The sequence below is a fragment of the Molothrus ater genome, chromosome 3 (genome assembly GCF_012460135.2).
Source record: "Molothrus ater isolate BHLD 08-10-18 breed brown headed cowbird chromosome 3, BPBGC_Mater_1.1, whole genome shotgun sequence".
In the NCBI taxonomy this organism is placed as follows: Eukaryota; Metazoa; Chordata; class Aves; order Passeriformes; family Icteridae; genus Molothrus; species Molothrus ater.
This window is the reverse complement of record NC_050480.2, coordinates 47153582-47166824: the sequence shown is the minus strand read 5'-3', so window position 1 is coordinate 47166824 and position 13243 is coordinate 47153582. Positions and strand designations below refer to the sequence as shown.

The following is a 13243-nucleotide window of genomic DNA, read 5'->3' as shown; positions in this document are numbered from 1 at the left end:
GGGCCGGAGCGGAGCGGGGCGGGGGACGATGGCGGGGCGGGGCGGGCCGGCCGCGGCGGCGGCGGGGAGCCGGCGTTGATCCGACGGCCGGGCCGGGGCATGGAGGGGGAGCGGGCGGACGGCCCCGCCGCCCCGGCGGACAGCGGCACGTCGGAGGTGTTCGCCCAGCTGTGGGCGGACGTGATGGGCATCCTGGTGAGTGTGGTGAGGACGGCGTCTGGGACCGGGGCGGCCGTGGGGGCAGCCTACCGCGGGACGAGGGCTTGGGGTGGGGGGATGGAGATGCTGCGGAGCGTTCGCCGGGTCTTCCCGGCACCTGCTGCGGAGTTTGCCCGAGTTGGAGCGTGCCCGCCCTGTGCGGGCGCGTATGTCCCAGAAAAAACTAACTTCACGGGCAAAAACACGGGTTGTGTCGGTGACCGCCTACATCGCTGTTCTGGAGGAGCTCTTTGGGCTGTCGCGGTGGAAGGGGCGGAAGGGCCGCGCCAAGGAGCGGGTCCGCGCAGGGGCTGCCCGCTGGCGGGGAGCGCTGGTTCAGCCGGATCAATGGGCGCATTGTCCCCCGCTGGCCCGGCGTGCCGCCGATACGGGGCAGTTGGGGCTGGAGGCGGTGTCGCTGCAGCCTTTGCATCCCTCGCCCGCGTTTCGGGGTGAAGCCCCCGCGGGGGGGGCGCTGCCCCAGGGTCCCCGGGCACGGCCGGCCGGCCCGCAGCGCTCCCAGCGCCCCCCGGCACTCCCCGGCGCTTTGGAGCTCTCACTGCCGGCAGCTTTTTCGAGACGAGTTGCTCGGTTACGGCCCGTGGAGTTTCTGCGCCGGTGATCTTCTGAGGAGCGACTAATCCTCGTAATTCACTAGTTACAGACAAAAGAGATGGCCCCAGTAACGAGGGCTCAAGGAATTACGTTTAATGGGCACGTAGCGTACCGACAGGACGGACTGGATGGCAAACAGTAAAAATACAGGAAGAGTCAATCCTTTATTTCTACTTGCAGCGAGAGAATAATATTTACTTTAGTTGCAAGATGGTAATTACCGCAGAGGACTGCCACTCAGCAAAAAAACAAATACTAACGTTATATACGTACTGGAGCTGGCAGCCTTCCAGCGATACAGGAATGTGGTAATCAACAGTGGAGTGCCTGTTTATTCATTTTAAAAGCAAATGAATAGGCTTGATGCGTGTTAGTTTTTGTTGTTAACATTTAAGCAGCAGACATTCAAGAATATTATGAGAAATACTTTTTGGAAAACTGCCATGGAACGTAATGAATGGTAAACCCATAGGATGCAATTCAGAAGAAATGTTATAGAATTGAACAGAGAATTTAATTACCGTTTTATGCTGCATTTTTTTACAGCATGGACTTTATTGTTAATATTCAAAGTCAGGTTCAAAAACCTGTCTTATTCCTCTTCTTCATAGAAGTTCTCCATTGACTTGATGTTCAGTTTAATAGCACCCCAACTGCGTACACTTTTTCACTGTTAATGATTTAAATCTTAGAATGCAAGTGGAGTCAGTTCTGCCAGTTTGTAAGGAGCACACAGTTGGTACTTTATGAACAGTCTCTTTCTGTCTTTTTCTGGCAGGTTTCAGTACTGCATTTAGTAAGAGCAAAGTGCTATTGGATGCCTGGGAAGGAGTTTTTGAGGAGGCCAGACCAGCAGTCTAGCATGCTGAAGCTCAGTGCAGAAAAAGATCTGATTGTCACACAACTAATAATTTAAATAGGTTTCTTTTGGCAATATGAACTAGTTTCCTTCCTGGGAAAAGAGAGCTATTTAATTATTATTTGTCTTCTGATAAAACTATGCTAAAATAATTTGTCTTACAGTTGGTCAGCTTTACAGAAAGGAATCATCTTGTGATTATGAAGTTGCTGGTTTATATCAGTTGCCTGATCACCCAGCCTTATTAGCATTTCTTACTTCAGTGTTTTGTGTTGCAACACAATTACAAATATGAAAAGATACCTCGTGTTGGGTCTCCTGTAAGGGGGAAGACAAGTTCTCACTGCATGCTGTCAGTTTTTTTTCAGATGTAGACTTTTAAAGAGTTTCTAGTCTTTCGGGCTGCAAAAGAAGGTCCTAAAATGAACTGAGTATAAATTTATTTAGTGCTCTGTCCTTATTTGAAGGCAAGGAAGAGGTAGCTCCAGTGCCATTTCCACTGCTCATCTTTGTGGCGCCTCTTTCAAACCAGTGCTGCAAAAGGCAAGCAGTGAACTGGAGTTGTGGCTTCAAATGGGAGTCAGTAGCTGCTTGGTTGTAGTCCATGATGCCCCGTCAGTGGCCTGTGGAGCTGGCTTACTTCTTTTTCATTGTCAATTATGTGAGAGCATGGGTCTTAATTTCCTGGGATCTGTAGCAGTTCATGATTCAAACTGTCTGGGGAGCACAGATGTAGACACCAGAGTGATTCACTGGGGATGGCTCTGTAAAGGAAAAAGTTGGTGCAGTGATATGCTGGCCAGGTTGGTCCTGCAACAGCCTGGAATCTACCAAAGGAATGCACTATCAGAGGGAGAGAGCCAGGAGAGAAGAGCCAAGATTGCTCTTGTAAGACTCCCACCTGCAGTGCTCCATCCAAGTCTGGGGTCCCCAATACAGGAAAGGACATGGACCTGTCAGAGCAAGTCCAGAGGAGGGCTGCTGAGATGATCAGAGAGATGGGACATCTCTCCTGTGAAGAAAATGCCAAGAGATTGGAATTGTTCTGCCTGCAGAAGGGTTCAGGGTGACCTAGATGCAGACTTCCTGTACCTGCAGGAAGCCTACAACAAACACAAAGACTTCGTACCAAGGGCATGTAGTGACAGGACATGGGGGAGAAGCTAGTAGAGGGTAGATTTAGATTTGATATTAGGAAGAAACTCTTTACTGTGAGGGTGCTTAGACACTGGCACAAATTGCCCGAAGTTGTGGGTGCCCCATTCCCTAAGTGTTTAAGGCCAGCTTGGATGGGGAGCTCTGAGCAAATTGGTCTAGTGAAAGGTGTCCCTGCCCATGGCAGGGGTGTTGGAACTAGATGATCCTTAAGGTCACTTCCAACAGATACCATTCTATGATTCTGTGATCTTGGAAGGAGAAAACTAGAATGAAATTAAGAAAGAAGGTGATCATCAAATGTTTGCTGATGGAATTAAAGAGAAAAACGCATTCTTAAGCCATGATTGTAGGATGATGCAGGGTGGAAAGAACCCCAGGCAGCATCTAGCCTATCCTCAAGCTCAAACATGGAGAGATCTGAGATCAGGTCAGGTTGTCTGAGGCTTTACTCAGTTGTGTCTTGAAAACCTCTAGGGACAGAAACTGCACAATCTCTCTGTGCAGCCTGTTCCAGCAATTTGCTGTCCTTATGGTAAAAAAGATGTTTTTCATAGAAGTGATAAAATGTTTGATTCTTCCCTCCCCATACTGAGAATTTAGAGCAGTGGGGAGGAGGAGGGGAAGGTGTTGCCTTCCTCCCACTGGCCCTGCTGGAAGCCTTGTGGAGTGTGATGGTGTCTGCTCCAGGCGCTGAATTAGGAGGAGAGGCCAATGTCAGCACAGCTGGTATTCAGTATGGAGTTACTTGAAATACAAATTGAGCCCCTCTCCGTATTTATATGGATAAATATATTTCATTGGTTTCGTATTTTTAGTTGCATTCCTTAAAATAGGACCTCATTAGGAGGAACCTGTGATGGCAGATCCCAGGTCTGGAGGGGAAGCAAATAGTTGTCAAGTGCTGCTTGTAAGGAGCATATTTTGTGGACTTTGAAGTTACTTAATAGCCTTATACTTGATAAATACTGGGTGTGTGCTTGCAGCTGTACTAGGTCTTGCTGAAGTAAACGTGACTTTTCCCTTTTGGACTTTTCTAATGCAATATTCCATAGGTGCAGCTGTGGTATAAGCATCTCAAGCTATTTGTGCTGTTAATGGAGCTTGCTTGATAACAAAATTATGCCCAAAAGCTTTCACTTAGTCTGTAGCAAGCACATGCTGGAATGTACTGGATAATTACAATTTTCAGTGTTTCAGAGCAACAGTGGATGTTGGAAGTGTATTAAGGTCTTAGAGAGGTGGATTGTGAGTAGTAGTAAAGCAATTCTCTGTGTCGCTAAAGCTCAATGCTATAAAAAGGGATATTTTTGGCATAGAATCGTATATTGATGTGGTGATAGCAAACTCTTTGTTTGCTATGTAAGGCTCTAAAAGTTTGTATGTTATGAGATCTGAGAACAAATTTTAATATGAAATTAAAATCAGGAACTTCATTCTTTTAAAGATGTGCTTTCAAGACATGGGCTATTGACCTTCGTGCAGGGAAGTCATTCCAGTGCCCCTCTTATTTATGCCTAGTTCCTTGTTCCTCCTTTATATATACATAGGAGATATATCTGGGTCAAATCCTGACATTAATGAAATCACTGACAAAACTCTGATCAATTGTAATAGGAGTTTCACCGAAGAAGGTGTCTTATTTGTGTGAGGAGATTTTGTCTTCAATGGCCAAGATGCAAAAGATCCAACAGAACTTGAAAGAGATGCCACAGAATTAGAAGTCTTTACAGCTTTTTATTTCAAAGCAGTAGCTAGTTTCTTATTTCAAACTGTTGAATCAGTTATAACAGCTGTAACAAAATAAAATTATTTCTTTTTCAATAGTATTTTGCAGTTATGCTGGGAGAAAACCAGTCCTTTCCCACCATCTGCTGTTAGTTGAAGAGAATAGAGTGTTTTGAGGGCAATAAAGCTCACTTGGCTACCAAGAGCCCTCCTATTTACATATATAATCTATCTTGGTCTCCATGTTTAGGAGACTATTTGAATTTCTTATCAAAGTAATAAAGAAAAAAAAACCAAAAGAGAAAGAGAGGCCAGCTGATAATGCTACTGTGATAACATGTAATTGGATACTGGCTAACATACTTTGGGAAGAGGAATTTGATATTAGCCAGGGAGTCTGAGTATCTGGAAGGATCAGGGAAGTAGATCCCCAACTGATAAAAGCAGTTGTAGAACTGCCAGGAGGAGTTGTGGCAGCTAAGACCAGCCCAAGGTTTCTTCCAGGATTGCTCTTCCTTAAACCCTCATTAAATCACTGTAACCTCTTATGGAAATCTCTACACTGCTGCTCTCTCAGTTTCTCATTGGGTGACTCTGTTTTTTTGGTGTCAGATTGGCACCAAAAGGCCACTCCAGCTGAGATCATGGATGCTCAGCACAGCTCTGTGGAAATGTGCAGGTAAATGAATAGCTGCTTCAGGTAGATATGCTTTTGAAAATGCAATATATTTGTTTTTTATGATTTGTATTGATGACATGTCAGTATAGTGCCTGTGGCACTGTGTAGTTAACTCAAAACGCGCTGTGGGACATTCTGATTCAAAACATGTTTGTTCTGACTTCTATTGGGAGCACATTTTCTAAAGCATATGCCACTTGCAACAATAAGGATAAACCCAGAAGGCCTGGTCTCCACTTTCAAACTGGCAGATATTATTTTTTTCTATTTTACAAAACCAGGGAGGGCATTTTGCTTTCAAATAAAGAAGTAAAAAGAGAGAGTGACTGAATGTCAGTTTGAGTGTTGGATTCAATTTTATAATTTAAACTTAACCTGTTGCATCTCCTTTGCCTTTCCAGGAAATGTTGTGCCTAGCAATGCTAATCCCTTTATGAGGAAAGACAGCTCACAGAGATAACCTTTGGTCTAGGCTTTTTCTTGCATGTCAGGGCACATAAAACAGATGTCTCAATCAGAGAGTTTAGTCCCCATAAGACCCTACACCATAAGGAGTGATAAGAGCTTTTGGTTCTGGTGCCCTCTTCATTCTTTCTTGAAAGCAAATTCTTCCTCTTGCTGATTTGCTGTGAATACTAACTTGGAAATACTCTTTTTTTTCATACTTTTTTCATCTTTTGAAAGTCAGTCAACCAAGCTCTCTCTGTTTTTTAAGAGCAGTGGAATACAAGGTTGCTAGAATTTCCCTGTAATGATGCCTTCTTTTGTGGATATGAAAAGAATGACAGTCTCTAAGGGGAAAGAAAATGTGAAAATTGATGTGGAAAAAGAAAAGGTGTTGCACATGAGCACTTAAAGGACTTTTATTACATGAAATACAATATACTACACTACACATGTTGGCTACCATTTTCTGCAATTAGGTGAAAACCTCTTATTTTTAGTGTATCTTAGAGCAAATGACATTTTACAGAAGTAGGTAATTAGTTTAACTTAGTCTGATGCTGTGTAGAAATCTGTGTAAATTAGTGCTGATTGTATAAAGTGCTGTGCAAACAGGAGCAGAGTGGAGGGATCGGGACACAGAAGTGGAGCACGGGGTCACTGCTGGATGTGGCACACGGCCAAGGGACAGAGGGAACAGTTAGTGCCCAGAGCAAAGGAGTTTGGGTCAGATTGTCTCCTTCCAGACCTAGGTTGAACTGTTACAGTTTTGGCCCTGGGCTATGCTCCTTCAGGATTTTTTTCCCTTCAGAGATGGCATTGTGGAGGAGAGGGTGCTCGGTGCTGGAGCACCCAGCCCTGCTTCATGCACCTTCCTGGGTCACCCTCTTGTCATTTGGAATCTGTGCTTGTAGCTTTTCCTTCATGCATCAGCCCATGCTTTCATTTTTAATCAGCCTGTTGTGACAATATTAGTGGCCATAGAGTACATGTTGTGTTTGGACTTTTGGAGGTTCAAAAACACAGGAGGAATAGGAATTACTTTGAATTTACACCCAGCAAAGTGATTTGTCACAATACCTGTTTTAACATTGGATGCTGCTAACAGTTTTCCTCTTGGTGATTGCTTGATACAGCTGATGACTAATGAACCACCTGGCATTATTAGTGGTGGGAGGAGGAGGAAGGTGCTTGTGGCTGCAGGGATGCTGGGGTGGCTTTGCAAGGATCTGGATTCCATATTTTTCATTGAGAAAATGGGCAATTGGAAGAAGCTGGGTTTCATATGTCCAAATCTAAAAATCAGGTTTCTACTATAAAAACATGTTCTCCATTAAAATCTATCTGGACATGTTGTGTGGTTAAGTAAAGAGATACGAAGGGGTTTTATTTCTGTCTGACATCAAGAGACAACTCATTGGCAGGGAAAAATTACAACACATTTTGGGCACAAGGGTTCCCAACACAGATTTCTGTTATTGAAAATCACAGATTTTCAATATGTGATTGAAAATTTAAAATAAATTAAATTATTCAAGGAAAAAATAAAGTAAAATTTTAAAAATAAAAGGAGCTACCTGTGCCCTCTCCTCCCGCAGTGCAGTTGCTGTGGTGTGGGTCAGGTGTGGGCATGGTGGCTCTGCTTTCATCTTCTTCAGGCAAGGGGAACGTTTTTCCTGGCTTATGGTAATAGCAGAACTTTCTTGTCTACTGCCTTATTTTGAAACACAGACTCAAAATGTACCAGGTTTATTTGAACTAAGATTAGTATAATAAAATAATTGATGGTGTATGTTCCAATGACACCTGTATAAGCATTTTTGAGCTACATACTAGTTTTAGAGGCATGTTTCCTATGAAGAGCTGTAGAGTGGGGATTGTATAACCTATCTGGAAAACAGTTTTAAGCAGGGTGTAGGTGGAAAATTGGATGAACAAGCTTAAGAGTATAATACAACAATGATTTATAAATCACACTTTCAGGCTTTTTAATGGAAAGCCATACAATAAATTGGAGAACGGGTTTCCAATATCTGTGTCACAATCTGAGTGCAATCTGCTTGGAGTGCTGTTGCAGATCTGCTCTCCTTCAAGCCCATTAGACTTTGGTGATTTGACTTCCCTGTGGCCCTGCATGGACACGGGGATATGCTCTTGACATCAGTTTGCATCATCAGGCCTCCAGATGAAGATATGTCATTTCACATGTGTGGGTAAACGTACACTGTGAGGGTTACAAGCATGGTAATCCAGTTATCTAGAATATGAAAACATCCTTTTATGTTTCATTGTCCCTGTACTTATAGATATACAATGTTTTTTGCTCTTTGTAGGTTACAGCCTACTAATACTTAATCTCACAGTGTTCTCCACCTGGACTGTATTCTTTGTGTGTCTGAGTGTGTGTAAAGGAGATTAGGTAACTGTTTAATATAATAATAACAGCAATGCTTTGAAAGCTTTGCAGCAAGTGTGATGAGAGCTGATGGATGATAGTGGAAACAGTACCATGCTTGTTACAATATTAAATTGAGAGTACATGAGCAATCTCTTGGTTGTGAGACTCTCCTAACCCTCTCACCTGCAACTGAAGATGCTTTGTGCAGTGCTGACAGATACGATGAAAACAAAAGATAAAGGGTCTACTTTCTGCACTGTTTACAAAAAAACTTCAGGAGCCTAAGGCATGAGTTAATTTATAGTGGAGCAGTGTGTGGCCTGTAGGGTTTTAAGAAAAAAGGAAAATGCATCTTTTGTTGTTCTTTCATAAGTTCAGATGGGTTGAGCCTCCTGCCCCTTTCAATGCCAGCACCAGGCTGACCCTGCTCTGCAGAGCTTGCTCTTTACTTGACTGCAACCCCAGCACATGGAGGAAACAGGAGAGCTCATTGCACCATGGTGGCGCTGTTAAAAGTTCTGTCAGCAAGTGCACATCTACAGCTGGAGCTGGGATGAAAACACATGCTGGAGCTGATTGCATAGCATTACATTGCAGTTCAGAAAAAAAAAAAGACATTTTAGGCTTTTAAAGAATTCTGCTTGCCAGAGCAATATCTTATGTGTCACAGTATATACCTTTAGAAATGATATGTCAGGATAGAAATGCTGAAGAATCTGTGGGTTTTACACATTTGACACTTGCAGGGATGTTTGGATGTTTGTGTTCTGCCTGTTTATTATCTATTTGTCCATATCTGTTACAATTCTGAAACATTTTCCTTCTCTTTTGATTCTGTGCTTGCTGTTTTCTAGCAGACGTGTGCAACTCAGGCAAAAGGGGTTTTTACACCAGAAATTTCTAGTGCAGTCCTAGGGATGGAGTGCAGATTAAAACTACTTATTTTCTGTTGCTAAATTAGGAGTCATCTCCTTTACCATCCATGTCAGACATGCTTCATATTGTTATCAATATCACTGCATAGACTTAACGCAGCCTACAGTTAAAGAGAATAATATTTAATTCTTGTGAGTTTTGGAGCTTTGTGGTTGGCCACTTTAGGGCAGTACCTCTGAAAGCTGATGATAAATCCTCTGCATTTAAACTTCAGTTTATAATCCCCGAGGATGAAAATAAGAAAAATCCTGTTTTATAAATAAATGTGTTTGTATTCATAGATAATATCCACTAACACTTGGAGGTCGTGATTTCCACTCCATTATTAAGTTTCTTTCCCACCTTAGAACTCATAAATAACCATTGTAAAACAGGAAGAGGTGTGGGCATGTTGTCAGTTGTGGTTCCTGTCTTCAAGTTTCCATCTTCAAGATGATTGTATGTTTACGCTTTAAAAACACGATGCTTCAGAGTATTTTTGGTGATATATTTTTTACAGAGGCTGGAGAAAGAATTTCCAGTGCAACATTTTATCAGAGGACTGGTAACGATATTGTACTTCAAAACCAAAAAACCTGGTAGGGAGAGGAAATTTTTCTTCTGAGGTTTGGGGGAAAGATCTGGTTTGTTTCTTGTTTAATCAGTGGAGACCGCTCTGTTGTAGGTAGTGCAAAATGACTGCCCCTCCTTAATAACTGTTTTCCTCTCTAGTTACACTTACCTTTATTTTGAGTGGTTTACGATGAGACAAAAAATGGAGTCTAATCCTGTGCAGTCCTGCTCCACTGTGGTGCCATGTACTGATATGTGCTGAAGTGAAGGCACACCGGGATGTTTCAGTGCAGTGAGGTGTACGGTTTCCTGCTCAGCCCAAAGCCAGCAATGCATTGTTTAGATTTTGTGTCAGGGTGTCAGTATATATGTGCAGATGGATAAACTTTCTAAAACCTAAACTTTGTAAAACCTAAGCTTTGCATGATAGCTGTCTAAACTCAGGAAGTTAACAGGGAACATAAAGTCAAGGGCCTCACCAAAATCACTGGCACGATGGTGATGATAAAGAATAGCTTCATACCACATGTGGTGTGTGGTCACACATAAATGAGAAGGGAAAGGGATCCCTCTGCATATCCTTGTTATCCTAGTCATGACGAGTCTCACTGGGTTTGTTTAGTGTGGAGTTTGAGTTCCTAAATACCAAAAGTAGGAGGAAAAAAAAAGAGGTGAATGTTCTCAGTGTTGCTTTTTCTCTCTGATGGAACAGTACTTTCTTCAAGTAATCTTTGCCAAGTTACTTGTGGGTTTTTAACCTTGTCTCAAGCGTACATAGAATACAAGAGATTTGTACAAATCTTCATTTTTCATCTGCCAGACCTATTAACAACTACTGCTGAATGCTTACAGATAGTTAATTATTTTATAAACTGCCAAGAAAGAGAGAGGAAAGGGGGATTAAAAGGTATGTTAACTGCTGCTGACCCTTTTGCCTTTCTGTTGCTGGGGGAGCTTTGAACAGTTTACAAAACCAAAAAATTTAAAAAAAGCAAGGCAGAGGTTTTTCTCAGACTGATGCCTGTCTTAGGAAAGTACCTCTCATATAAAGTGGAAACAGAGGATGGCAGGGGATGGAGGTGCAGTGAGTCAGTATCCAGAGTTGTATTCTGTGGCCAGAAAAGTGGGAGGAGTCCCAGCTGAGAAGGGTGACTTGCAACTGCTAGGAAGAGGGATTTAGAAGGATCATGTGAAAGGAAGAATTGCCGTCTTCATGGCAGGAAATGGCTGGAGCACACACTGGGACCTTGGCTGGGGAAGGTCTGTGTGCAGGCTGACTTCCTGGAGACCCAGAGGAGGTGGCTGAGTGGCGTGGATGTGAGGGAGCACGTGGGAAATAAATACTGGAGATTTAAGCTTGGTTTAGAAATGAAAAGACTTATCTAAGGCACCATTACCCCTTGGTAACTGTGCTTTACTGTTCCTAAATAAAACACTCTCCAAAAATACTTGAGGAAGCTTAGTTAAGGCAATAAAAAACCTGAGGCCAGCACCATGAAGTCACAGTGCAAAGTAAGCCTTCATGTCTAGTTGGTCACACCTTGTTTTGCTTTTGCTTAGAGACAAATGTAGGCTATAGGTGGGTAACCATTGATGTGTGTGAGTCATGTAAAACCAAACCATCAAGGTATTGCCAGCAGATGCTTTGAATGGGTAATTGGTAGCAGAGGGCTGCAACAATCTCGGCATGAGAGTGCAATTTACTCTTTTCCCAGAGACAGTCTGATGCCCTGTTTTCCTGTTCACATGTAACTCCTTCTGAGCCAGCCCTTGCATCTCTCAAGCTTTGAGGAGATTGCCGTATCTGAAAACACATGATTTTCCTTTCCATTTGAAAGAGTCATACAGTAAAATCCTTGTTTTCTTTCAAATCCTAGTTCTCTGTGAATTAAGGAGCTTATTTACTACACACTCTTTGTTTTGAAATTGATAATGGTGCAGACTGTGAAAAGTGAAGCAACATTTTGCTCAGAGAGCTCTCTGCTGGTTTTGTGTTGCTTCAGATGCAGCCTGGTACAGGGGCTGTCCTACCACTCTTGCTGGGCTTATGGGGTGGTGTTCCCTGAGACTGCTGGCCACTTTTTTCATCTGAGAAGCAGAGTCTGTGAGCAAACTCCTTCCATCTGAGACTTTCTTTTCATGTTACTGCCAATTTTACAACTAGGTGGGATGTTTTTCTTTGGCATGACAACTGTCCTGACAAATGGTCAGTTAGCAGGATGTTGTCCTTTTGATGTTCATGTCACTATGCATAAAGAAGTTGCTCAAGGGCTTTACTGGCCATCCAAGTCCAAGTGTCTTTACAATTGGCTTCTTTCAGCCTGTGGTTCAGGGCCTTGTGTCAGTGAGAATCAACTGCCAGGTTTTGTAGAGACACAATTTTTTGTGAGCTTCGTTAACACTGGGGTTCTGCCAGCTTCTGCTTTTTATGACCTCTTTAGCCATATGGGCCTTTTCAAATTGTTTTGTGCCTCAGTTTGAGGTGCATCTGTGATGTGCAACACTTGAGTAACTAATTCAGTCTCCAATAAAAGCCGCATAAAATCACAGACTATCTGAGTTGGAAGAGACCCATAAGGATCATTTAGTCCAACTTCCTGCTTCTCACAGGGTACCTAAAACTGAACCATAAGACTAAAATCATTGTCAGATGCTCCTTGAACTCTCATGGGCTTTGTGCTGTGACCAATTCCATGGAGAGCCTGTTTCAGTGATGGACCACAATCTAGAACGTTTTCCTTATGTCCCATCTGAACTTCCTCTGATGCAGCTTCATTCCATGTCTTCATGTCTCTTATCTGTGGGCAGAACCATTGGACTGACAGCAGCCACAGGATTAAGCACTTCCTTGAAACAAGCACATGACATCGTCATGTCCCCCTTCAGAAAAATATGAGCTTGAAATACCTGGGAGATATGGCAGCCACACAGTTATTGAAGCCCAGACTCTGCAGGATGTGCTCTGTTGATAGGCAGAAATATTCCTCTTCTATTTATGTAAGAGGCCTATTTAGCCTAATTAGGAAGTGCTTTGGCAATGATGAAGCAGTGTGAGCACACAGGAACGCAACAAGCCCTTCTTCACTGTACACAGATAAAGGGAAATGAGTAAATAAAATACAGAATCCCAGAGTGGAAAGGATTATAAGCAAGCGATAGGATTATGGCAAGCGATAACAGTTCTTATTGCTAGGTTGATATCCCTAATTGATATAAACATGAAGCCCTGTGCAATCTGTGGTACTTAAAAGACACGCATCTAAATAATATTTAAATAGATTCTTCATTTTTTAAGACCCACTGGAGTGTAATTGTATTCAACTTAATTAAATGAACTGAAACCCCTTGGTAACTGTGCTTTACTGTTCCTAAATAAAACACTCTCCAAAGACACTTGAGGAAGCTTAGTTAAGGCAATAAAAAACCTGAGCCCAGCACCATGAAGTTTTGCATGAGCAATATTATATTTAGTTCCTCTGTATGCTACCTACTGTGGTTGAGACTGTACTAACAGTGCCATAGCTCTGTTCGGAGTCAAAAGCTGAGGCTTCACTTAATTGTTTTAGGGCAGAGTCAGCCTTTCTGGTTTCAGATTTGTATGAATGTGGGGTGTCTGCTTAACCAGGTTTATTAATGCTACCATTCTGTGCCAGCGCAGAGCACGTGTTCCCTGCAGGAG

General features: G+C 42.8%; 1 protein-coding gene across 5 annotated transcripts in view; it reads left to right on the top strand.

Moving 5' to 3' along the window:
• The window catches only part of LOC118684776 (SAM and SH3 domain-containing protein 1-like), a 535928-nt gene that overhangs the window by 414643 nt on the left and 108042 nt on the right, over positions 1–13243 (top strand). The window contains exon 1 of one of the 5 annotated variants that reach the window (XM_036379886.2): positions 80–195. The exons of the other annotated variants lie outside the window; for them this stretch is intronic. Coding sequence (XP_036235779.1) covers positions 100–195 — 96 coding nt within the window. The 5' untranslated portion in view covers positions 80–99. Of the gene's footprint in view, positions 1–79; positions 196–13243 lie in introns of those variants that run through there. 5 annotated transcript variants of the gene reach the window in all.